Source organism: Ischnura elegans, chromosome 7, assembly GCF_921293095.1.
Source record: "Ischnura elegans chromosome 7, ioIscEleg1.1, whole genome shotgun sequence".
NCBI lineage: Eukaryota > Metazoa > Arthropoda > Insecta > Odonata > Coenagrionidae > Ischnura > Ischnura elegans.
The window spans coordinates 63,654,771-63,681,402 of NC_060252.1; the positions used below are offsets into that span (position 1 = coordinate 63,654,771).

Here is a 26,632-nt window from a genome sequence, read left to right on the forward strand (position 1 = left end):
TCCCATGTGTGAGTCCCTGTTAGTAACCAACCGGGATAATGGATGTGGGTGGCGTACCACGTATATCAATTACTCTGGCACGCTGAGCTATAATGCAATGATTTAGGTTGGCACGTGATTCGAACGAGTATACTTTTTATTTCATGAAATCTGGCATTCAATCACCAAAGGGTTCGCCACCTCTGATTTTATGGACCGAGAATGAGAAGAGACGGGTGTGAGTGGCGTTGAAATCACTCGGAATATGTATTGGCGGACCCAAAAATGAATCCGAAATGTACCAAATCAATTTTAGTGCCGATCCATTTTTACATGCCAAAAACATCCTTGTACACGATGAATTTACGTAATTTTTGTTTAAAAATATTAATTAGCTGAAATTTTTTGACTAAAAATTAATTTTAACTTTGCAGACAAGGATATTTGAATAAAGAATTAGAATAAAAAGAATATAATTTGAAAAAAAAAGTCGTGTCACTGGCATTTTAAACTAACGTTTATCTGGACAAACCGTGCGATCTGTAGCATGGTATTTTTTCAAGAACGTGCGGCATCTCTAGCGTCACTCCACGGAACATAAACAGCGCACTTCCGCTTTCAATGGATGGATAATATGGTCAAAGTAAGAAGGCTGGACTGTTCAAGCACCTCTCTTTCAATCATCGATACCTCGATACCTTCACAAGTTGTGGTATTAATTTGGTTAAGTACTAAACTGGAGTGCATCAATGCCGATGTCGAATTCCCCCCCAAAACCAATAACTACCCAGCGGTATATAGTAAGCACATTATTTTTTATTCTACACCCCCCCCCCCCTCTACTCCCGAGATTTTTCTATGGCGTATCTTGCTCCATGTAGTCCACTGTATTCCCTATGTAGGTGGCCCTGATACTAAAGGTTTTGGAAAAAAATTACGTTCGATGCTCCCGCATACGGGCTAGCGATGGAAAAATCGATTTCGATTAAAATAGAAAATCGATTTTTAAACTCCAAAAATCGAGGAAATCGAGGTATACCCTTGATCTTCGATTTTTGATCAAAAAACTAATTTTTGGTTTACAATTATATCTTGATTATTTCGTTGATCTCAGCAGCGACACTACCGGCCTATGATAACTTCAACCGTCCCATGTGAAACACTTTTTTCTTGGGCCGGTAAAATTGGAAAGCACGCCCTCGATTATCAAGAAAGCATCGCATTAGTTAATCTTTCTAAAACAAATTTGTGTATCCGAGTGGTTCCATGAGGCGTTCCCAAATATTTAATGTGCGTCCATTTCTAAATTTTTACTATTACTAATCCAAGCATATAATCTAAATAGATTTTTTTCTACATCTCAAATGTGTATGTGGAGTGTTTTTCGAGTGTATAATAAACATGTTTTTATAAAAACTGAATTTTTTAAACCTTCGATTTTTCGATTAATGGATCTTTCAATTAATCGATTAAAATTTAGATTTCTGTGGAAAATTCTAGCTTTTCATTTCAATTAAAATCGAATTTTGAATTATTTAGCAATAATTACGAATTTATAAATTATTGAACAATAATTTAAGTGAAACTTCTTAATAGCAAGCATACGGTGTGTAATTTCAACTGCCGCATCCAAAAATTTTGCGTACAGATATATTGCATTTTCGAGGTGAGGGAGGTTGGGAGGGCGAGGGATCATGGGGAGGGAGGGCCGACTGATCTTTGCCCCCCTAACAAACGTCATAGTTTCGGCCCTGCCCTAGCCATAGAGTGTGGTGGAGAAGAGCTGAATAAAATCAAACGGGGTCCTTCCCGGTGAAACACCTTCTCCTGCCGGCAATGCACCCGCTCAGAGAGTTTGGCCCCGTTTCCTCTCCACCGTCAGCCGGTTGGATCGTCATCTTCCCCGTTAAAAAAGACCGCCTGCTTACACCCCTCTCTCTCCAACTCTCTTCCACCTCCCCTACCTGCCAAACCTCACAACTCCGACCTTCGCCGACTGGTCGAGGAAGAAAGTTCTCTCGCGAGGATCGGAGGAGGCAGCCTTTTTCCTTGGGGGCGGGGGGAACTCCGCGAAGGGAAAGTCGGTTGACGACTCTTGTATTCGCTGCGGGTCTTCGGGAGTAAGCCAGTCAGTCAGTCATCTGCGGAGGGGGAGGCCAAGGAGTCCTGCAAGGAGAGGGTAGGGTGGGGGAGAGTGTGAAGATCTGGTTGTTGTGGAAGTCCTCTTGGGGTAGTGAGGAGGAGGATACGCAGGCACAACAAGAGCTTCACCCCTTTTCCTTCTTCCTGGCTCTCTCTCTTGCTGGATCTCCGTTTCGGGGTCAATGAGCCAGTAGACGAAGCCACCACGCTGCATCAGTAGTCCACTCGCTGGTGTTGACGAGAGTGGTCGAGTGTTATAGGTGCTCCCGAACGAGAGAGGAGTCTAACCAATGGCTAAGGACGCGTCGTCGAGGCAGACCGTGAGGGTCAGTGCGGAAGGCACGCTGCCGCCTCCGCCCTGCTGCACCATGGATCGCAACGGCAGGCCGCAGTTAATCGCTTCCGGCAATAACAACAACAACAACACTGGCACATTGGGAGGCTGCGGCAATTACAGCACGTCGCCCAGGATTATCAGCACGCTCCCACCCAAGCCGGGGATCGACTACCATGCAGAGGTCGGTTGAATTACTTTTAATAATTTAAAAAACCGTTGGTTCTAGCAAGGCCTTAGATGCAACTCGGAAAGGCAAGGTTGACATTTGTACTGGATAGGCTTGTTTAGATGCTTCATAGTAACCTTACATCCCAATATTGGAATTAAAAATTAAAATTTTACACAAAAATTAATATTAATTCGACACTGGTTTTAATGTTAATTCATTATATTCAGGATGTAGCAGCATTGAAACCGTAGTCAAATCAATTTATTAATGAATTAAATAATTATTCATTTTGAAAATTTCACCTTGTCACTCCAACATTTTGAACTGTGCCATGACTAGTGGTCTTGCAATGCTGGAAGATTGAATCGTTCAATAATTTTCCTCAAAATTTATTGATTTAAACCCTACAGCTTCCAGTTTCGACTCTACCACGACGATTTTACATCGTTTGTACCATTGATTAGTACACAGTATCGTGGAAACTGGTGGGGTATTATTAATACTTTCAGTGGGAAATGAATGAAATCCAATTTTTTGGGACGACGAGGCATAGTATCTATCCGCGCATATGCCCGTTTTTAAGGATTTAAGGATAGTAAGTATTTATATTTTTCTTATTGGCTCTTCACGGTTTGGGTTGAGCGCATCCTAGCGAGCATATCCTAGTCAAGCTAATCTCAGGGTTAAAATTTATAGGGAACAATCGTGATGGATTTGAGGAAAAACACAATCAGCGTGCATAAATGCATTTAGCTATAATATTGAAATTGCTCCTGACTGCGTAACTGGACTTGCGCCGGTCATTTAGGTCAAATGTAGTGGCACTATCCTTCCACTTACTGCTTCCATATGTTCTCCAAATCTTCTGTTTTCGCAAATCGCATCAGGAGCAGATTTAGGTTATTATTTGGTGGTTTGTTAGTTTATTAAGGGTTAATTACTTTACACAGCGCCTTGGTAGTATGCAATTCCTTGCACCAATAATGCATTCAAGGTCTGATAAGGGTAGATAAGAGTCTTTTAGATATTTATGAAATATTTTCAACGTTGTTTTTAAATTTGGTGAAATAAAATTTTATGTTGGAAACCCAACTTAAAAGTTACTAACTTCTCAATTTTTCAGTAAATTACGGGTCGACTCCCCCCTTACCACATTACATACTCATGACGTAACATCTATGGCATGGCGGCCGCTAGTTAATGAGAGGGTAGGTATTATCCAAAATAGGGAACGACACCATCGTAAAAATAACAGTAAAGCTCGTAATATTTACCTTAGTGCAACAAAAAAAAAATGGTTTATATTAATATTATTCCCTAGCTAACAAAGTCATTTTGGCTGTATCAAGATGTTGCTTTGAGTTATTTTTCACAAAATGAAGAGGCTTGATTGGGTTTCCTCCAAATTACTGATGAAGAGCGAAAATGTAGCGGATGTATTAAGACGTGTATTGCGGGAAAGTATCACAAATTAGGCAGGATACATGCAATAATATAATTTCAAATATGAAATAATTGGATCATTAAAAAAAAAAACGACAACATGGTTCCAGCATCAATTATCATATGTTCCATTTCTTTTAATCAAATTGAAAAATATTAAATTTTTACAAACTTTCAGTCACGGACAGCTGTCTTTCTAAACATGGTGAGCATGAAAGATGTTAATCCGCCACTGCATCTCTGGCACCCCTTAGTCTTCTCGAAGTCCAGTAACTTGTGACTTCTTTTTAAATGATTGATGCGACTGTAATAGTCGTCCACTGATCAAATGATATTAAGCTAATTGTCAGCATGAGCGATAGATGCTGAAAAGTGCTCATTCTTCCTGAGGTCGATTCCACCAGAGGTTTCAGCATAAACCGGTTAATCTTGTCAAACGATCGACGTGAATCAACTCTCCTTAGGATTCATTAGAGAAATATTATTTTGCACCCAGCAATCCGTCCCTCAGCTCTTGTATGTAGTATCGTTGCGCCTCATAGCCTTGTCTCCTCCTCTTTATCATCTTGTTTATGGTGAATTCAGTGGCGCCGACTCCATGGGGCCTGAGGGGGCCCGAGCCCCCCCAAAAATTTGTAACAGATGTGAGGAAAAAATGTGTCAGGCTAGTCAATTTTCCGCGGAGTGTCCAGATATCGAGATTCGAGTGATCAGGGTTCTAATGCTGATCATATGACTCTTCTAAAATGCTTAAAAAACTTAAAATTCACTACTTATAAAATTTACCGGGGCAAGGTCCTCGGTTTGGGCCCCCCCAATATTTTTTTGTAAGTCGGCACCCCTGATGGTGATCGAACGTCAGCTTTGGGTCATAAAAAGCGTCATTTGTAGTCCATCATCATTAGCAATTTATATTTAAGATTGGCGAAATGTATCTCTCCATGCTAGCTCCTTGGTTGATAATACTTTTCTCATCCTCGTATCCAATTTTCATTTTGGGCATAGTTATTCCTAGGAAGGTACAGTGGCGGAAAAAATGTGGCGGAGTTCCTCAAAGCAGAATGAAAGAATATTTTTGAGCGTCCTTGAAGCCTCCGAGAAATTGGTTGTCTGTTTTCAATTCAGTAATGCAATGTTTTGCTCAATATTCCGTGTCCAACTATTGTTTCCCGAGGATTCCATCGGAATAACTTAATATGCCGCAATTGAAAAGAAATTCGAAGCCGAATTGATTTAGGTTACGGATAATATAATATCCAATTTAAGCCTAATAATATTTTCTAAAACGCATGCTTTAATAATTTTTATCATGGACTCGATTGTTTCCGGCTTTACATTGTGAAAATCCATTCTGAACAATGAAAAGTTATGGTACCTTTTAACACGATTTATTCAATACGACCGGTGTCGTCGCAAAGGCTAATCATCAGGTACAGAAATCGTTATATTAACAGTTATTTTGTTTTTGTTTTGTTGTTTTGTTGTCAGAAACCGGATAAACAACAACAAAATAACTGTTAATATAACGATTTCTGTACCTGATGATGTCGCCTCTGCGAGGAAACCGGTCGCATTGAATAAATCGTGCGAAAAGGTACCATAACTTTTTATTGTTTTATCATGGAGTTATCCGAAGCAATTGATCAATTTGGTCACTAACCGATTCCTCTCATGGTGAAATGAGATGTGTTAATATACTTTTTTGAGCTTCATAATTTCTTTGGCACTTGATTTTTAATCACATAGAAGATCCCTACATATTAGATTAAGAACTTACATTAAAAATTACACCTTTAATAAAATAGAAGTATCTGAATTCAGCTATAAATGCTTTTTAATTTCATAAACTGACATAAAATGAGAACCAGAAAAGTATTTGTTGTGATTTTCATCTATTGCCAAGTTATTTATAAAACTGGAAAGGTTACAGAAATTTGAATGGGTGGAAAGGAACTTAGTGGAAATCGACTCTATTTTCGAGTAAATAGGAGAGAACGGCTTTTTCTAGAAAATTTTCCGTGATAATCGAATTATAACTAATATATCCCAAGCTAAACGTTCATAGATCTTATGGACTGATATACTTTTCCTCGTGAAATTCAGGCCTAACCAATCTATTGATACTTGAATCTATTTCGTCTTATTCATGCGGAATATTTTTTTTATCAAATCCGATCTTTCATGCTAGCTTTCTTTTTCAATTCCTGCGTAATTCCACTCTTCTCCAAAGGTCATATGCTTTATGCAGTCATTGACCTTTTTTCTCCTTTTTGTGCCCGAATCGTTTTCCACAAAGTATTCATTGCCCACAACTACAGTCATTATCTTTTATTTTATTTATGTACGCTGCTTTACCATTCCATATTGAAGTACGCAACAGTGACGCAATTTTTCAGTGACGCAACAATCACTGAGGTAAATCCCTCTTAAGAATGCGAAAAGAAAATAGTCTGCTGTACTTGAGGAAAATTTTTATTAAACATTCGGCGGATTAGTGGGAATATATTTTTGCTAAGACAATCGCAAATCAAAAGATTCGACCTCACAGTATAATAACTTTAGTAAAAAACATCTATTGCTCCTCTTCATTGAATAGATAATATTTGAAATTTGGCCAGAAAATGAAGGTGTCGCAATTAATGGTCATTCATGAAATTGCAAGAATATAATGTTTTCATTTATAAGTAAAGGTGATGAGAAACTCATTTTCATTTGCAACATTTTGGTTTGTAACGTAGTATTTTGAACTTATGACGACAGAAATCTAAACCAGAATAGTGGATTTTATAAAACAGTATGCAAATCAACATAACTCTCTTACAACCTCAAATATGACGCGAAATTCCCACGCATAATTGAGCTTTACCCTAATTCCTAAACCTATTCTAAGTGTTAAAAGATATCACAAGCTGGAAGTAGGGACTACGTAAACAGCAGAAAACGCCAACAGTCGAAAATTTCGATGACTTTGAAATAAAATTACTTCCAAGGTAATGATGAAATATTTTTCAAAACTTTATGCGTAGTGCACATTTTGTCGGAAACTTTAAGGACAAGCGTAACAATTTGCTACCTCGATCATTTCAATGTTTCTGATGAAATACATACACAAACGCCCGATTGAAAACTTCTGAGTTTGTTCTGCCTTCGCTCAGCTCTGCGGAACGTACGAGGAATTTTCCCTTGAAAAGGAGGAAGAGTAGGCCGTGACGCATCGTACATGCAGCTAATGTTAGGGGCCTCGAAGCGGGGCTGGACGACGCAGAAAAGGTAGTCAAAATTCACTCCACATTCAACTGCCCAAATGGTTATCGCCCCCCCCCCCCCCTTCCCTATCCTGGATACGCCACTGATAATACGTACTCTCAAATAAATTTGAAGCTCTCTGCTATTACGTCCTCTTTAGAATTGTAACCATGGTCGTTGTATTCCCTCAAAATAATCCACTGCACCTTGGGACATCCGTGCACCTTACACACGTTGTTCCAAATTCTCGCCGTTAGTGTGGATCATAGTTATTGCACCCATATCACGTTTGGCGCTAGTGGGTCGCTTTGATTCCTCCGATTGTTTCCTGGATGAGCGACTCGGCACGCGATCCCACAAAAACCACCGCGTGACCGGGACCTGGAGGCATTCCGAGAAGGGATAAAAAAATAATTCACCTCCAATTGAAACGATCAGCGGTTTTAGGTGAGGCGGTTATCACTTCATTCTGTGGTGGCAGTAATTCCCCCTCATAGCGCCCATAATGTAAATGCAGGGGTTGAAACAGGGTTTCCACTCAACCGTGAATAAGCCTTAAATTTCGTCTATCGTGAAAAAAAAACTGGAAATAGCAGTGAATTTAGTCATAAAACCTTAGAAATCTCTCAAACTTGTTTGTAGACCTGCGATAGACAGATTAAAAGAAAAATCAATATTTCGATCATATTTCAAGGCCGAGTCACGTGCAGATACTGTCCATGCATTTATCTGCACATGTGTATTCAAGCGCAATTATTAATTGGTCCGTGTGCCATGACAGCACATTGACCTTAAGCCTGTGATTGGAAGACATTAATAACCCTGACAAAAACTCGGGCACTTCTTCACTTGCCTGCCACCCTGCTCTCTCATTTTTTCCACTCCCACCCTCTAGCCGGACTTGAATTTTGCTAACGATAGGTGAAGTCATGAGAGATAGCACTTTTCATTGCTACGTTTGCGTTCAAGGCATCTGTTGCGTTTGTTACATTTTTAGTTAAGTGCGGCCGATGATTATTACGTGATCAATATTTCTGCCTAATCTAGAGACCGTGAATTTCATGACATTTAGACCGTGAAAACCTGGAAAAAACAGCGAATTTTATAATGTAGTTGGAGTGGGAACCCTGTTGAAAGTATGTCTTCTGTTAAATACGGGATTCATTCAAACGTTTGATGGTGAATCAACTTTAGAGTAAACAAATGCCTGTGCAATTTTCAGGATAATTGTGTTGTCGAAAGTCAGCTCTTACAGTCTCTAACAGGACAAAATGAGTGACTACTTTCCATATTCAAATATCGTATATATATTCAACTATTCCATTTAATGCTGAAAATGAAGATATTCCGTGGCACATAGACCTTTTTCTTTAGTGATTCAAGAAAAGTTGTTGAAAATTACGTGAAAAACTAAAGCTTTTATTGAATGCACAAATAAACATTTGCTAAGTAATTTTACGTTTAGTTGCTCACAAACAATTGTTTGTAAGAGCTGAACAAATTTCGGGGGGTGCTTGAAGTCCTTGTCACAGCCGTCCTCAATGATGCATAGGGTTGTCAAAAATGGCCCGGAAATCTAAGAATCTAGGTATTTTGGAACACTTTTGGAGTCAAAATTCGCTGGAATGAAAATCGGAACTGCTCATTTACGGAAAATATGACCAAAAATGATTTTCTCCACAGGCGTGATGAAAAGACCCAGTATCCAAGTATAAGGTGAACTGTAATCATTTGTCTTTATGTATTCATATGCATAAACTTTATATAGTGTATAAATATGAACTTCGTACTATATATATAGTAAAATGAACATCCTCCCCCCGCATACACTCTTTTCCCCGTACACCCTCACCTACGTATTTGACGGCACTGCATCGCTTCACTAATTCATAATATTCTGACAGAAAATTAATAGTCAATTTTCAACAGTCTGTCTCATCCATGTATCCTTGTCCCACTTGTTTTGTGTGTCTCAAGAGAATAAGGACTCTCAAGGATGATCTTGAAATCACCAATGAGATATCTAAAAGAAATAATTACTCAACTTCAAAATTAAAAACCTATGGAGACATGAAGAAAGATTATGACCTCTTTTGTGCTCAAGGAAAGCAAATAAATTGCCAGATTGAGTTACCGCACCATTCACGCTTCCATACTGGAAGAAAAAGATAAACTAGACCTATGATTGAAAAGTGCATTCGTCCAGAATTGCATATTTTACAAGGATTTGTTAATGACCTTTTTGGTCAGGATTAGTCCCCTCTTTTGGGAGAGGAAAATCATTATTCTGGCCCAAGAAATTGAATTTTAATCTCACACAATTGCACAACACTCAAAATTTCAATAAAAAAGGCATAGGTACACTCAAGCCGCCGAAATATGTGGTTGTAAACACCTTTTTGGCTACCTTAGATTGTTACAATATAGTCACAAGGTTGATTTCTTGTGGTACTCGGAGTTTGTTGTGTACCAGTTGTAAACAATACATACGATCAGATCGTCATTGGCAAGCGTGAAAGATTGTCTATCAGAATATTATGAATTAGTGAAGCGATGCAGTGCCGTCAGATACGTGGATGAGGATGTACGGGGAAAAGAGTGTATATGCGGGGGGGAGGATGTTCATTTTACTATATATATAGTACGAAGTTCATATTTATACATTATATAAAGTTTATGCATATGAATACATAAAGACAAATGATTACAGTCCACCTTATACTTGGATACTGGGACTTTTCATCACGCCTGTGGAGAAAATCATTTTTGGTCATATTTTTAGTAAATGAGCAGTTCCGATTTTCATTCCAGCGAATTTTGACTTTAAAAGTGTTCCCCATTCTTAGATTTCCGGGCCATTTTTGACAAGCCTATGTATCATTGAAGATAGCTGTGATTCAAACGTAAAGGTTTAGCTTCTACGGTCGAAAAGCTGAAGAAAAACACGCGAAAAACTATGAGAACAGCGAAATGGTCGTCTCATTCATCTCGCCGCGGGCAAAATATTTTTAGTGCATATTATTGTATTTTTTTGTAAATAGAACGACATCTTCACTTTGCAAATAGCTTTTTAAAATTAAATGTTACCCATTCTTTGATTTTTTTTAGTGGCCGAAAGGTAGATTCCCCGCGGAAATGCACTCTGCCAAAACGACGATTTTCGTCTTTTTGGTTTATTTTAAGGTAGAGGAACAATATCAACATTTTCCTTAAATGAAAATGTTAGAAATATTTTTTTTATAGAGCATACTTCACTGCGATATTCATTTTATTTTTTACACCTCGGAAAATGAAGTCTGTCTTTCGGCCATTTAGAAGATCAAAGAATAGGTAGAATGTAATTTTAAAAAGCTATATGTAATGCGAAGATGTCGTTCTATTTACAAAAAATACAATGAAATTCACTTATCAAATATTTTTCCAGAGGCGAGATGAATAAGACGACCGTTTCGCCGTTCTCATAGTTTTTCGCGTGTTCTTCTTCAGTCTTTCGACCGTAGAAGGTAAACCTTTACGTTAAAACAATATTTTGATGGTTCGTTGTTTTCGTTGAATAACCATTGGGTATAGCGATATATCACCCAATCCCATTGAGCTTCGACAGAATTTCATACAAATGCTCAAAGTTCAGTGTTCCACCTTTTCGGCGCCGATAGTAGTGTAAATTATAAGTTAGCTAGGAATAAAACAATTTATAGAGCAAAATTGTTGTTAATTGTTCAAATAGGCCAGTATTTTATCTTTAAATCCCGCTCTTTCTTCCCCGAAATGAGGCTGCATATAGTGCTTTAGGTCCCACCTACTGCCCCGATGTCGCATTCCAGTTTGCACGGCTGGCAATCGCAAAGACATTTGAAAAGGATCATAGTCCCGGGTAGAGGAGGGCGCCGGCGACACCGAAAACTAGTTCACGCCGCAGCGCCACGCCGACGCCGTGTCTGATGAAGATAAGATAGTGAAACTCCAGAACATACTCTATCGTATGAATCAGACTCGATAATTAATCCTATATATGCTATGCGTTATTCTTTTGACTCAGTTTTTAATCACTCGTGACTAATTCACGCCGCAGAGATTCAAATGACATTCAAAATAATAATAAAAACAATAATTGACAAAAATAACGCCACTTAACGCCGAAATTAAACCCACCTCTTGTGCATCACAAGACATTATTGATACTGGTGGATGGATTCCGTATGGAATGTTAGAGATAGGTTTATTGTACCTTCCCATCTCGTTGGCTCGGGTTTGGATGCGAATTGAGTGCGTTACTGCTCCTTATATGTCGATTAGGCTATGTAGAGGCCTTCTGTATAGTGATGGAAAAAATCAATTTCGATAAAAATCGAGTTTTAATATTCACTGATCGAGGAAATCGAGATCGAGCCATGATCTTAGAATTTCGATCCAAACTCGATTTTTCAACTTCGATCTTAACCATTTTGTTTCGCCGGCACTCGCCGCACGAAGCAAAACATTCCCCCGGACGCTGTGCCATGTGATTTATGCTGTCGCTCACGTCTAGTCCCACATCGTATATTAAATTTAGTTGAACGTCGTTTAGGGGAACTGCCCCCCGCTGGCTACGCCCATGGAACGTCAATAAATTCTTCGGAAACCTCTGCTTCTTTCATACTTCAGTGAACAGGAAGAGTATCTGGGAAAGTGTCACTGACTCACGCGAAAAGACGGAATGTCAGCCAAAGTTGGTATTTCGTATTCAGCAGGAGGCATGGTCCAAGCATTTACTTTCGTCCATCTTCTTGGCCACAAGAGATCGTTTCCCCCTGATGGATCAGTGACGCCGCCAGCTGTAAAGCGTTCGAGGGTGAAAATGGTGAGAAAGCGCTCGTGGCCCGAAGAATCGTGACCATGGAGTCACCGTTTACGCCGTCGTTGAGTGCGTGGGTGCATTCCTTGTCCTCCTTGTGAAAGTGCAATGGCTCGCCGCGAAAGACCAAATCGAAAGTCTCGGACATTACTGGAAAGACGTTCATTGCCAGATAGATGTGTCGAATTAGTGCATGCTAAAGTCGCGAATGCGAAGAGGTTGAATAATAATATTACTAATTTATTTATTGCTTACAGGAGCCCCCTATTACAAGCAATTCAGCATAATTTATTTATAGACAAGTAAACTAATTTCCTATGTAACCTCCCATGCCCTGGATATCCAGGCGGGACTAGAACCTGCGACCTTCGGCTGGTCAGGCGAGGGCTTATCCTCGATTCCACCGAGGCCGGCTAATGGTTTTAAATACGAACTTTGATAATTCTTCATTGAAAGACGAATAATCCCATCTTTTTCACCAAGGCACGGATTTCTATCATCCTCAACTTAATGGCAGTAAATCGGCATTATTGGACATATTCTGACGGTCTGGGTATATATTGAAACATATTTATAGCCCATTTTGGTGCCTCAACATACCACTTTTTCCTGATGCATAAGATAACATCGGGATAAAGGTTTTCAAGCAAATGAAAATTAAGATATAAACATTTTTAAAACCTCATTATACCATTTGTGAGAACTCGACCTCTTAGCTGTACCGATGATGTCAATAATGGCCTAAAAGTACATGCGATTGAGCTAATTAAATGAGCACCAGACTGAGCGCAATTGTGTTTATTTTTACACATTTTTGCTGCCTTCCAGAAGAAATTTGAGCTAGACCTCAACTTCTTCATTCACTATTTTTTATTAATTGTCATAAATAACACCGCTTAAAGCCAAAATAATCACCCTAACTTTCACTTGAGTAAGCATCACCAGTCATTACTGACTTGTGGATGCGGTCAGTGTGGAATGTTGGAGATATGTTTATTTTACTATCCGATCTCGTTGGCTCGAGTGTTGATACGAATGGAGTGTGTTATCGCTCATTATTTATCGTTTCGGCTGTGATGAAGAGGTCTTTTGTCTAGCATAAATATGTATAAGATACAGTCCTTCAAAAGGCTCTTAATGCAGAGATTACAAGATGGCTTTGTTACCTCTCCCAATTGCCTTTACCACATTCGCTAATCCATTTCTCCAGAGCATGAACCTTAAACTTGCTGCACTCGGGCTTCGATTGTTTACCAAAAATTAGGCTATTTACCACCCCAAACCCTCTTTATTTCCTATGGCTCCATTTATACCTATTCTTGCCATTTCTTCAAATTATATTTTTAGTCCCTTAATAATGGCGTGAACGGATTGAACCCGGCAAGAAAAATTTGAAGATCGGTGAAATATCAAGTGCAATCTCAATTCTTCCCGGGTACTTTCTACTTTTTTACGTCAATGAATTCACTAGCACAAGTAATGGTAGCGGGTAGGAGTGTTACGAAACCATGGTCAAAACCTTAAGTGGAAATAGCCAAGTTCTATTTTCTTCGGTTCCACTCGCACGAGGTTCTGGTCTGTTTCCCCCAAACGCTGCATATATTGATTGATTGCATTTTTCCGCTCATTTGTGGCGAATCTTAAGGAACACCGAACGACAAATCATTTAATGAGCCATCCGCTCACTCGATGGCAGGAAATCCGTTTACCAATCTCTTGAAACGCGAGATTGCTTCCGGTCTTAATTTCGGAAATGGCCATGTTTTCTTTTGCTCCTTGGCATCTGTTTTAATGCCAGCGGCATTCAAGTTATGCCGTGGAAGTGGGTCATCGAGCGTTGGTGAAGCGTGATGATGGCAGGCGGCTTGTTGGGAGGGCACCCAGCCAGATCGGCCGCACCTTGACACCACCGCGGAATCTCAATAAGAGGTTAAGTTGGTCGCTTGAAATCATCGATGAATCCTAAGTTTGATTACAGTTATCGCCTCACAGAATTGAGCGATGCCAATAAATAGCGAGCAGGTAGAATACTTACTCCTTACTCATATGACAACAGGCGGATTTAAGGGGGAGAATGGAGCACGTGCCCCCCCCCCTCCCCAGAGGCTTTAAAAATAGACAAGATTTTTAATATGGTTATCATTACCTTCGTTTTGTTTTGTGTTATTTGCAAGGCCTTAATCATTTGATTTCATATTAATAACTTTTATATTAAAATAAAGAGAATATTTCGTTCACAAATTGTTGCATGTTGTTTTTAATCTCAAATATAAGGAGACTGTTTGCCTGTCACACCCTTGTGCCACCCCAGACAGTCCCAGACCCGTCCCCTCAGAAAGAAAATCCTTGATCAGCCTTTGCATATGACCAGAGAGGAGTCCTCGATAAGACCCATGAGTTCGCTAGTTGGTACTTGGCCTCAGGCCCAGAACTAGGTCGGGGAAGCAGAGGCACGTGCCCCGGGTGGCAGATTTCAGGTGGGGCGGCAAAATTTGAAAGTTTTTTAATTTATAAGACGAAATTAAAAATTCATTTAATTTTTACAATTAAATTATTTAACAATAATTATTAAATTTTAAACAATGATATTAATAAAAATTCTTATTTTAGTAATATATATAATTAGCAAACATACGGTGTGTAATTTCTACCACGGTATCTCATAAATAGCTTACAGAGGTACATATTATATTATATTTTAGTGATGGGGTAGGGAGTGGGGGAGGGAAGAGGGATCAGGGAAGGGGGCGGTGAAGTAATATTTGCCCCCCGTGATAATAGATACTCGTAGTTCCGGTCCTGCCAGGCCTCACCAACGCAGTGCCTCCATAGCATTTTGTATTCCGTATTTTCCACGCTGTTCTCATCTTAGAAGGAAATACCAGGTGAAGAAATGGTCTTTATTCTTTATTTACGTGCTCATTCCATCGCAGTATAAGCCTGACCTATCGTGGTTGTCTATCATTAAGCTTTCCTCCCCATGCATGGTAAAATGTGCTAATTTCTTCCTCTCTGATGGCCGGTCCGTTTCAGACTTCTGCTTTTAGCTTCCGTCATGATATCTGGCTCCTTAAAAAGATACCTGATCTCCCGGTTCCGATTTATTTTCTTTTCTTCGCCCTCTTTAGTTGGCAAAAAAAATGTTACGCGGGATTTAATTCTCACTAGTGATTATTTTTGTTTGCATGAGAAAGACATAAAATAATGGTTCAATCCAGTCGACGGATTGTTGAGAATTGATGATAATTAATGGGAATGATAATGAATGATCCCTCGATATGTACGCACTATCATGGAATACGTAAATGAGCATGGTGTCCTCGCGTGTAGATCGTTTGGCTGCTGACTGAAGGGTGCAAAGTTCGATATCCGAATGGAGACTTTGAACACACCTATCAAATTTTATGGCTATTAGAGGTGCCCCTGGGAATTAAACTCCCCCATCCCAACGGTTAATGTGTAAAATCACTCGCCTGGGGCTTAGTCTGGGGTGAACTCTTTCCTCGCCTATCCAGACCTTCAGGTTGAAGCATTCAAGGTGGAAAGGCTATTTCATCAAGGTGCTATCATCAGATACCTGACGTCTTTGATTGATTTTAGGGTGCTGAGGACGGCTGGAACTTTACGTTTGTGCAAACCGGTGAGATAGTATCTACTGTTTTGTTTGAATTATGATACCCTTCCGCTTCGAATTTCCAGAGGCCTTCAAATCAGTGAAAATAATTTAAATTTCTACAAATGGATATTCAATATAAATATGGTGAAGAATATTAGATGAAGGAGGCAACTTGCGTTAAATCTGAACCGTACGTCTAAGAAAATTGACTGTACTGAAAATCGAGTTTTTCCATATAAAAAACGGATTTAATTGATCAATTTTTAGTTGATATTGCACTGCAAAGTAGAATGGACCATTTCCATGATAGGTTAAGAAAGTTAATTATTTCAAATCAAGACTAGACTACTTTTGCCTTCAATAACGGAAAATACATCATTAGAATTGCTATTGTTGTGGGATTTTTTTCTGATTCCAGTGGAAGTTAATCTTGAGTTTAAGTATTACCTCGTTTTTTGTGAGTGAATTGAATTCATGATAGTTTTTTACTAGCGGAGGTATAAATTTCCATTAATTAATAAACTGAAAATTCTTAAGGTAATTCACGATAGCTTCGTGATTATCTTTGGCGTTAGCGAACAATTTCAGAAAATATTGGTGAAGATATAACTCGGCGATCGATGACCAGAAGTTCGCTCTCTCTCTGACTCATGTCGTCTTATCTGATCTCAGCTGATTCGCCATGGGAGCAAGAAACGATAGAGCTTTTAACATGCTATTCTTTTTTATATGGTTGCCTGACTAAAGACTGTCTGTTCCCCGACTCATGCTTCCCAAATTCTCACGCATCAAACAGACAGCGTGAAAAGAAATCTTTAAGATGGTGGAGGAAGAGATGCTCAACTTCCTTTATCGTCAGTTATTGTTAGAGGATGCTGTAGCGAGGCTGTATAACGTATGCCAAGCAGGCAAAGGTTTTTGATATATTTCTCAGCTTGCGAATTCAGAGAAACATGACGAAATGGATAAGAATATATGAGATAGACAAGCGAACTTTCAAGTGTTTGCAGTACCTACTTTATCATCAAATGCGTGATCTGTATAATCAATCAGCAGTTAAAAGTAGGGTCAATGGAACTATATAAAATGAGGTTTCAAATCATTGAAAAGTGTGCGTCTATGACACTGAATATGAACCGTCGTCAATATATCTTACATTTTCCCCGTAATAACATCATAATGTACCTGCATGCCAATGGTATTCGGAAGCTTAAGCTTATTGCCCATTTGATTCATTCCATCCATTTAAATGATTCTTTTGAATTTTGTGATTTTTTTAATTTGGTTTGAATAAACCCGTGTCTTTCTGATGAATTACTGTGCTCTCATTAAATTTATACATTTACTCTGACTCGTAATCGCAATGTATATAATCCATGGATGCAGGAAATGGTTATGGAAATTATATCTCGGTGAAAATAATACTAATGCTTTTGGATATTTCGTAAATTGAAAATGAAAGTTCACAAAAGCCATCTTTAACTCTGAAATTAGTGGGTGATGTCAAAGATTCTATAAATAGTTTATTCAGCCCAGCGAATAGTTTATTCATCAATAAACGATTCGCTGGGCTGAATCTATAGCAAAAAGAATCCTTCGTTGCGCTTGAGGTGGTCAGAGCATCGCTCGAAGAAGATAGGCATTCGCTCGCCTTTCCGATGAAGGATTAACAAGGCCGGTATATTCCTGCAGGTTATTTTCAAAATAGGAAAGTAACAACTTAAGAAACAAAAATTATAGGCCATTTAATTTTTAATAACCCTCTTAATTGACCATTAATATGTAGGCAAACAAGACTATTCGTTCCCTATAGGGAAGGAGTTCTTTCGATCACGGGGCTATGTGGATCAAATTAACAAATATGCTCGGTGCAAAAATCCAGATCTGCTTCACGTGCTCCAGTTTAGGTCATTCGCAACAGTGATGCCTTATTGAGTGCTAATCGAATTCAACAGCAGTTATCAGCGTTAATTATTGTGGTGCAATTCTCAGAAAATGTTGCAATAGGTGCTCAAATCAATTATGAGATACTAATTTGTAAGTATCTCTTCCATTGAAGTAAGGTTTGACATTCTTAGTTTAAATCGCATCTATACCTTAAATTTATTTACGGCTCTGAAGTGTGTGAGTAATAAAATATCAAAGTGGAAAGGGTCTACTACAACCTATGTGTGACTAATTAATTAATTTGAGTATGTCCCGCGTGGCAATTTCGAATACATTTTACGGGGCTATTTTGGTCACCCTATAATTACTTCTGTTCATTTCCATAGGTCATTCGACCTCTCTAAGTTTATTTCCCATTTAGCCTATAGTTCAAAAAATATTAAGACGAGAATGAGTATCACAAACAAACGGAGAAAAAATATTGTAAAAAGCGAATGTGGAGAATTGCATAACGTCCTAGGGAACATCCACCGATGAGGCCGATGGATTTTGTATAGATTGTACTTTTCAATAATTTAAGTTGTTCATGACAACAATGAATTTATGCTAATGCAAAAATTCGGCGTTTTTTCCTTTCTAGATAAAAATTACATAAATATTTTAATTCGGCGTACCTCTATGAAATAAAATTATCTAAAAATGATCACGCGATAAGAATAGTCTCGTTATTGTTTAAATGCCGGAATTTTACGCGACTTCACTCATACCGCTTTATCGGAATTGGTATATTCATTTAAATATATTTTCTGGTCACGCGGCCTGAAGCAAAGTTCAAGCTGAAATATGAGGCAAATCAATAATTCTACAAATTACTATAACTCTATCTACCACAGATTGATGCTGAAGTAACCGAAATAGTTCCGGTCAACTCTGCTTCATGGACCAATGATGACCGGTAATTACATCTGAGCACATTTTACTGTAGAGTAATCTCAACCTTATATCGTGAGAACTCAGAGCTGCCGAAAGCATAGTCTTGGGAGGGAAATCGACGCTAGGCTCTGAGGCGTGTCATGCATATAGGAAAAGGATTTTACCACCCTTAATTATAAGGGCCTCTTGGTTAATAGCTAGTTTCCCTGTAATTTCCCACGGGTTGTTGCAAACTCAATAGATTCACGGTATTGCTGAGTATAGTATTCATCAAGCCAGAAATATTTTAGGGAAAAATTTATTTTTCGTCGAGCAAATAACTCTTATCGTATTGATCATTTTTGATTTCTTAAATATTCATTACGATCGATTGAACAAAAAATCTTCCTTGAATCCTACCCGTGGACGAATTCCAAAGTTGCAAAGCGGAGCCTGAATCCAATTAACTATAAAAGCTACATTGACTTTCTCATCGCTTTAGGAAACCGTTCTTTTTGGAACATTTTTCTCCTGAAATAGCAAATTAATGGTTTTGCAATGAAATAATGCGCTAAATGTGGACAATTTTGTGGCAGTGACCAAGCACGGTTATCATGCCAAGCATAGTTGTAGAGTTCGTGTACCCTACCGTTAAAGCTCATGCTGCTTCTGTCTCTGCTCTGTTGGATAAAGTCGAAAGGCTTTCGTAGTAAATTTTGGAGTAGCAATTCTTGAGTAGGTGCCAGTGTCCAATTTACCTCTTGTCCCCGGTGACCTACGCTGAGAATAAAATACGGTGAAACAACATTTCAGCAAAAAGGACTAGTCAAGGACGTCCGCAAGACCACTGACAAAGGGAGACCACGTGCCTTGCTAAGCCTTTTCAGTGCCATACTTCTCTTATGGCTTTCGGAATGCCGAACGCTTCTCGGAATTGGTTGTGGTTCCATTGAATGGGCCTACGTTTAGCTGTAATTAATTATTTTTCACGTGCGGTAAGTTTTACATGCCGTACATAATTTAAAAATAAGGGCCCTCTCTTTGTGACTGTGAGAGAGATAATCTTGTCGCAATTTTGAGTGTAAAGGAACATGCTTCCCTATCCCTAGGCAAGGCTAAGATTTTATAGCCACCGAGTTTTAAAAGCAAATAACTTGTCTTTCATTCCTTTAAGACATTGTTAATACCCAGTTATCTAATCCACAAAACATTATCATGAATATATATTTTAAGATTAGAGTGGTTCGCATTCAACTCATTGTAACCTCAAAATGCGCCTGGAAAATCTATTTTTTCGCATCCCTTGGTACACGTTGGTCGTGTTTAGATTTCTTAAGCTCCCCAATTTACTTCCTGAATTTGTACCGTTTAATAATCCAATCGTATTTGTTCTTCCTATCTCTTACTTCATTCCTTCAGCTTGTTTGTTATTTTCTCATCTTATAGCACCCTATCCATTCTCAAGTTCCCCACAGCGCCACCTGTAGCATCTCTCAAACCCTCTTCTGAGGTGCCTCAAGTCACTTCTTATACTTCCATTGCAATCATGTATCATTATAGCGCACGACGCTAAGGTTATTAAAGGCTACTCCCCGGCTTTTTCTTATTGTCAGAGTGTTCATAGTTTCGGGAATTATATTTTTTCATACACACGCTACTCCATGTTTCCTCGGGCGTTTTATTTCTTAATTAATTACATATTTATGAACTCTAACTTTACCATTGTAACCATAAAATTAGATGATAGCGGACACGTTCGTAAGGATATTAGGGAATGAAATTCATCTTGGTAAAGAAGGCTTTTGTGAACGAGAGGGCATTATGAGAGGGTCATAGTGTTCGAGAGTGAAGAAAAGGCTAGGATAGTGTCCTGTATGAAACGTAGAAAAACTACTATACAAACTACGAGGGTATCGATAAAGAGAGTATTTCGCCGGGAGGAGATGGTGAAAACAGTGATAGAGGGAAGGATGTTACGCAGGCGAGGAGCGAGATATTCTCCATTGCGTACCTCAATGGGTTCCATTAGCCGTTCGTTCTCTACCAATCGCATATCGCTTTGAATCTCTCGTTTCATACGCAAAATGCTTTGATATCTAATATTAGTGACGATTTGCTTTTTAATGCGATATCTTCTGCGCATTTCAAACGCTAGATACTAGAATTCTTTCACAAATTGAAGGCACTGGAATGTTTTATAATCCAGTCCTGAAGGATTTCCAACCTTTTTGAGCCTATTGATTGTATTGGGGTCCTTCGCCGTGACCCGAAACAACATGTCTTGAAAAGAATTCGGCCGATGGAAGGAAAAGGCTTACTTTTTAAAAATCTCTTTTCAGCTTTTCTCTCAAAATTTTAAAATAAATTATCGCGAAAGATGCCAACCAATTTTCATGAGTTGATGACGCCATTAAAGTTTCAATTCACTTACTCGTTCAGGGAGAACCCCTCATTCGAATAAATAACTCCTAGCAGTGTAAAGAACAACCAACAGCGTGATGCAGATGCTAAAGCCACATAAGTGGCTGAGAATCGGTAACCTGCTCAACAACAGTTCGTTACGTCATCAGCTCATTTGGAAGTGGTTGGGGGTGTCAATTTTTCGTATCGAATAGCTGGCAGACTGAGAAACACAAATATACGGGTCTCTTTATCTTTTATTCTAGATTATAACAGCAGAAGAGAAGAAGTCAAGTCTAACATTAAAATAGGGAAACAAAAACTGGTTGAGGTGGACGAATTTAGTTATTTGGGGAGCGGAATAACTAGTAATGGGAGAAGCAAGAAAGAAATTATCAGCAGAATACCCCAGGGGAAGAGAGCATTCCATCATAAGAAAGGTCTACTCACAGCGGGAAATTTAAACATAAAAGTAAGGAAGCAATTTATCGGGACTTACTTTTGGAGTATGCTTCTCTACAGAAGTGAGGCATGAAAAATGACAGCAACGGAGAAATCAAGGGAAGAGGCGTTCGAAATGTGATGCCACAGAAGGATGATGAGGATCAAACGAATCGACCGTGTTAGTGACAGGAAGTCCTAAAAAGAGTAGGAGGGATGAGAAGCCTGATGAAAACCTTAATAAGAAGACGGAACAACCTGATATCTTGAGACACGATGCCCTGATGGATACAATCGTCGAGGGAAATGTAGATGGCAAAAACGGAAAAGAAAAACCTTGAATAAAATGTATGGAACAGGCAAATAAGGATCTGTAAGAGAAGAAATACATATGTGAATAGATTAGCTGATATGAGTATTGAGTGGAGAGCTACGTGTAACCAATCTTAGGATTGTTGACCAGGGATGATGATAATTCATCAATAAATATATATTTATTTAATAGTTTATCTGTTTGTCAGTCAGCCATGCATTTCCTTACGGCTGCACGGACTGTAACCAAAGTTAGTTCGTAGGTGAACCTCATGTTCCCAAAGCCCGTAGTGCTTCTGGTTGTGTCCAACGCGTCCTTTCCTTCGTTTTCTCATTACCGTTTTTTACGTCACGTCATACAACTTCTGTGGTTGGGCATACAGCGGGATAGTCACACCTCTTGACGCGTTAGAAGGAAAAACATAACTCAAAGGATTCAATTAATCCTCTTGGTGCAAGCCTTTTTGCTGGTGTACGCGCTCACAGGACGTTTTTATTCTGCGTACAAACACACATAACGATCAATAAGCTAATTCCGTGCTCAGCGTACGGGAATCGTTTTTTTCCACTGTTTGCTGTTTCATATGCATACCATCATCATACCTGCTTTCTTCCTTTACCAATAAAATCCTACCATATGACCATGAATTCCAATTTTCCCACTTCTCCGGGTTCTATCCTTCCCAAGCAACATCGGGTGGCGTGCTAGTTATCAATAAAAGAAAATTGGCGAATGAGTCCATTATGATTTCCGACACCGTCCCGACTCGTGTACGGGTGGCCGACATATACGACAGAAGTGAAAAAAATAAAGACGCGAAGAATCCTTCGCTCCGCGTGCCAACGTGGAAGAGGTGACCTATTTTCAACTATTGGGCAGGAGTTCGAAAGACTCGAGATTCCTGCACAGGTACCCATTACTTTCTCACAGGGAGTCACGTACGCGTGAATTTTCGTGGGGAACTTCCCGATGCTGGGGATCGTTTGCCGGCGCGAACTTCATCGTTGTTGAGCTCAGCTATCCAGAGATGGAGGCGGTTCCAGCTAGGGGCGGATTCAGTATCAAATTTGGGGGGGTCGTGATCTGGTTCCGGGAAGTATGATCCCCCGGGAGAGAGGGGTGAATAAAATATTATAAAATACCCATTCCTTACGCGTTTTGGAACCTAAAATTTCATTTTTATTCTTAAAAATATATGAAATTGAACAATGCTGACATTTAAGGATACAAAACTATTGAACACATAAAAAGTTTTGATTAAAATTTGGGGGTTCATGACCCCTGTGACCCTCCCTCCCCCCCAAATCCGCCCCTGGTTCTAACAGAGGGGCGGAGGGGCCGGGGGTCTACACTCCTCCCTAATTTTGGCCGAAAAATTGCATTCTATAAAAATGTCTTAGTCATACTTTTACTTCGACGAACATTATTTTTATCCGTTTCAGGTTAATATAGTATTTTTTACAATAGGCACTTAGATTCCCCTCGTTCTCATACCACTCGATCGGTTATTACGTCAAAAACGATTACTGTAAAGGCTAATGATATAATAAGATTACATAAAATCAAAAGGCTCTATGGACTGTAGACGTTCCGTGGATGATCTTGTCGAATTAGACTGTATATTAATGTAAAACTAATTTGCTATTTTGAATAAATATACTTTTGGGGCCACGTAATTGTCTTAGTTATAGTTATTTTATTCCATTCAATTTTTAAATATTGATGATAGCATACTAGTGACAAATAAATATATCCTACCTGTTAGTATGAATAATAATCGATTGATTAGGGAATCAATTTGAAAGAATCGGAGGTGGAATCGAAAAAAAGTGGAATCGACTCATCCCTAATACTTTATTCGGTGAGTGCGATTCTGCCCGCTTCTGCGAAGATCGAGGCTTATTCGTCGGCGTTCATCCATCGCGGCATGGATTCGTAAATGCAAGAGGCTCGATATGAATCCCAAATCGAAGTTCTGAGGAGTTCGCCTTTCTGGCTCGCTGCCCTCACACGCGGCGTTCGCTTATTTTCATGAATGTAGCGCCTCTTGCCGAGCATTTCCGTATCCGACGCACGTGCGAGTCGTTAGAATTTTTGGTCCCAATGTTCCCTCAGTGTCACGGTCAATGCGACGGCGCGGAATTGACTTTGAAAAATAAATACGTACCTAGAGGTGTGTTTCTCAACCGATGAATGAAAAGATTTTGTTGAATGGGTCATCAATCAAGGTGGAACGTGGAGGAAGCAGGAATTTTCGGAATGAATTGCAACGCTGAGAAATGCGAAACAGTTTTCCAGATCGATATAGTTCCTAAAACTGGCGATGACGTAAGAACGAGAAACTAAATCTGGAACATCAGATTATAATAAACCAAGTCCAATTATCTTTTAACTTTAACTGTTTGATCTAGTTGACTAACGATCTTTTTGTGTTTGTGAAATTGGAATTGATAAGGAAACTTAGCGATTATAATGAGATACAAGCGCATTACGGACTTTTTCTCTATAAGATTGCTGGACTGAAACCGATAGTTCAGCCATTCTGGCAGCACTTATGGCACATTATATGTTTCCAATGTTCATGTTTGGCAATAAATATTCTTTCAATGAAGGCGTCAATATGCAGTAGTTTTCCTTTCCTATTTTATCCAATGGCATTCCTTCTACCATTGTTTTTAGCATCTGGGGGCACCCCATACCTCCTCCAGCTGCCTTCGCCTTATATTTTTTTACAAACGAATGTTTTCTTTCCTTAATGTAGATCATGACAATATATTTTTGTTTGTCTTACTCTACGCATTTCACCGTATCTGTTCTTCTTAGCAAACAGCCTTTTGATTGTAGAGTTAGTAATTATCATTCACCTCTGACAAAGTATTCAAGTATTTCTTCTGATGCCATATGTTTTCTACTTCTTAAAACAACTCCGCAAGCTATTTGACTGCCTCTGTTCGACCCAGCACTTATGAAAGTCCATTATTGTTCAGGGGAGAAACGAATTCCTATGCCCAGTGGCGGATCTATGGAGGAGCCTAAAGGGGCTTTTCTGATATATTTACATACTTTAACGAATTGAAATACAAATTAGCTCTATACCTAGGGCCTATTTTACTCGCTTTTGGTATGATACAACCCAGTGGCAGATACAGAGAAGGGCTCGGAGGAATATACCCCCTCTCCTCTTGGATATCCAATTTACACTGGATAGAATGGTAATTTTATTCGGACCCATACTACTGCGAGGAGGTTAGCCCCCTTTCTAACCCCCCCCCCCCCCCTCCACGTTGTCACTATCCTGCATCCGCCACTACCTATGCCTGCCCATGAGGAAAAATTTCTCTCTTAAATTATCGCTTCAATCGAAACTGGAAATACAGAGGGGCTTAAAAATGATGTTCTCCGTCTCGCTCTGAAAGGTATCTGCTCATAAATTCTCAAGCAATCTTTGCCTAGCACGTGGCCTTCCGAGTTTCTAGCGACTCCCTCCTAAATTCAAGTAAAAGTTGTGTGTTGCTCTCTGTTCGCTCGTTGTAGTTCTTGACGAATATATACCGCTATATGTATATACCTTATTTATTTTTATGCTGATTTGTAACGAGGAAAAGATTGCCTTCGACCAGATTCATGTTCCATGTAGGTATTTGACTATTTCAAGCCAATTACTCTTATGCCTTAGCGAATGGTGAAAGCTATCCGCCTATTCATCATTCTCCAGTCTGCTCTTTAAAGGCCGGATATCCTTTCGTCTTCATTATCTCATATCGCCCCTCCACAGCGCTCCAGCCATGATTCCACGGAGGAGCAGAGCGGACAATACACCCTGGCAGCAATCTTTAGCGGTCTGATCGAAACTCACTGTATGAATAGGGTAGTTTCCTTCATCAAAGAAAACGAAAGGCATTGATTGCGATTCGTTACTCACCATTAGTGTATTCATAATACACAAATTATTTGGTTTTTGAAATACCGGTTTAGACGAATGGCAAGGGTCAAATTTTATCCTCATTTGAAAAAGGCCAGATTGGCGCCCATGCGATTCCACTCAGCATGACGTCACAGGGACCTAGTTTCTACACGAGAGGATAGGAGTTATACATCGTCTGAGGTTACCAATGCATGCATGAGGCACAGAGCTCAGGGAAACATGTCTTAATAATCACCTATTAAAACTGGCAAAGTTCGGAAAGTTTTCTTCGTTTGATAAGGTATTAATAAACCTTTTTTAAGCCAAGCGCTACCATCCAGCAAGGTACTCAGCTATCCGCTAGCATCCTGCGACGTATCAGCGCTAAGCCTCGCGTCAAGGTCACCTCACCGGGCGGGAGGGGGAACCAGAAATACGACGTACGGAGATATTTCCCGGCATTCATACTTAAGCGTCGCGTTTTCGCGCGCTTGAAAATTTTCACTTTTCATTTAATCGCGAAAAATAGATGTTGTCATTTAAAAATCTAAAAGCGTGAAATACGTACTCCAGGAGTAATAATCTTTCGATTAAAGCAATAAAAAAATAATAGGAAACCACCCTATTATGGAGACTCACGTGCTTTGACCGAATGTGAGGGATAAAGATTGTTTCTTATAATGCTAAAAATAAACTGAAAATGTCTAATTAGTGATTTTAGACCCGGGGGATGTGATGGTGGTGTGCGGAAAAGGGGTAGAAGTATAGTGGGTTTAAAAACTTGGCTACAGACCTCCGTGATCGTCTCACGCGTGACAAGTGATCTGCGCAGCATGTGACCGTGGTATGCGTAACGACTGCGCGCCGCAAAAATATAACTAAGATGCAGAGCGGAGCTCTAAAACTTTTTCACTTGTAAAAAAGAATGATTTAATATAAAATAATTTTTACTTATTTCGCATTTAAACAATTACAAAATATCCCTGTCATCTACAAAATTGAGTTTTCA

At 39.3% G+C, this 26,632-nt stretch overlaps 1 protein-coding gene across 1 annotated transcript in view; it reads left to right on the forward strand.

The window, feature by feature from the left end:
- Window positions 1–1,826: 1,826 nt before the first annotated feature.
- The window catches only part of LOC124162310 (sodium- and chloride-dependent GABA transporter 1-like), a 58,095-nt gene continuing 33,289 nt past the window's right edge, over window positions 1,827–26,632 (forward strand). The window contains exon 1 of the mRNA XM_046538802.1: window positions 1,827–2,639. Within this exon, the coding sequence (XP_046394758.1) occupies window positions 2,412–2,639 (228 nt within the window). The 5' untranslated portion in view covers window positions 1,827–2,411. The remainder of the gene's footprint in view (window positions 2,640–26,632) is intronic.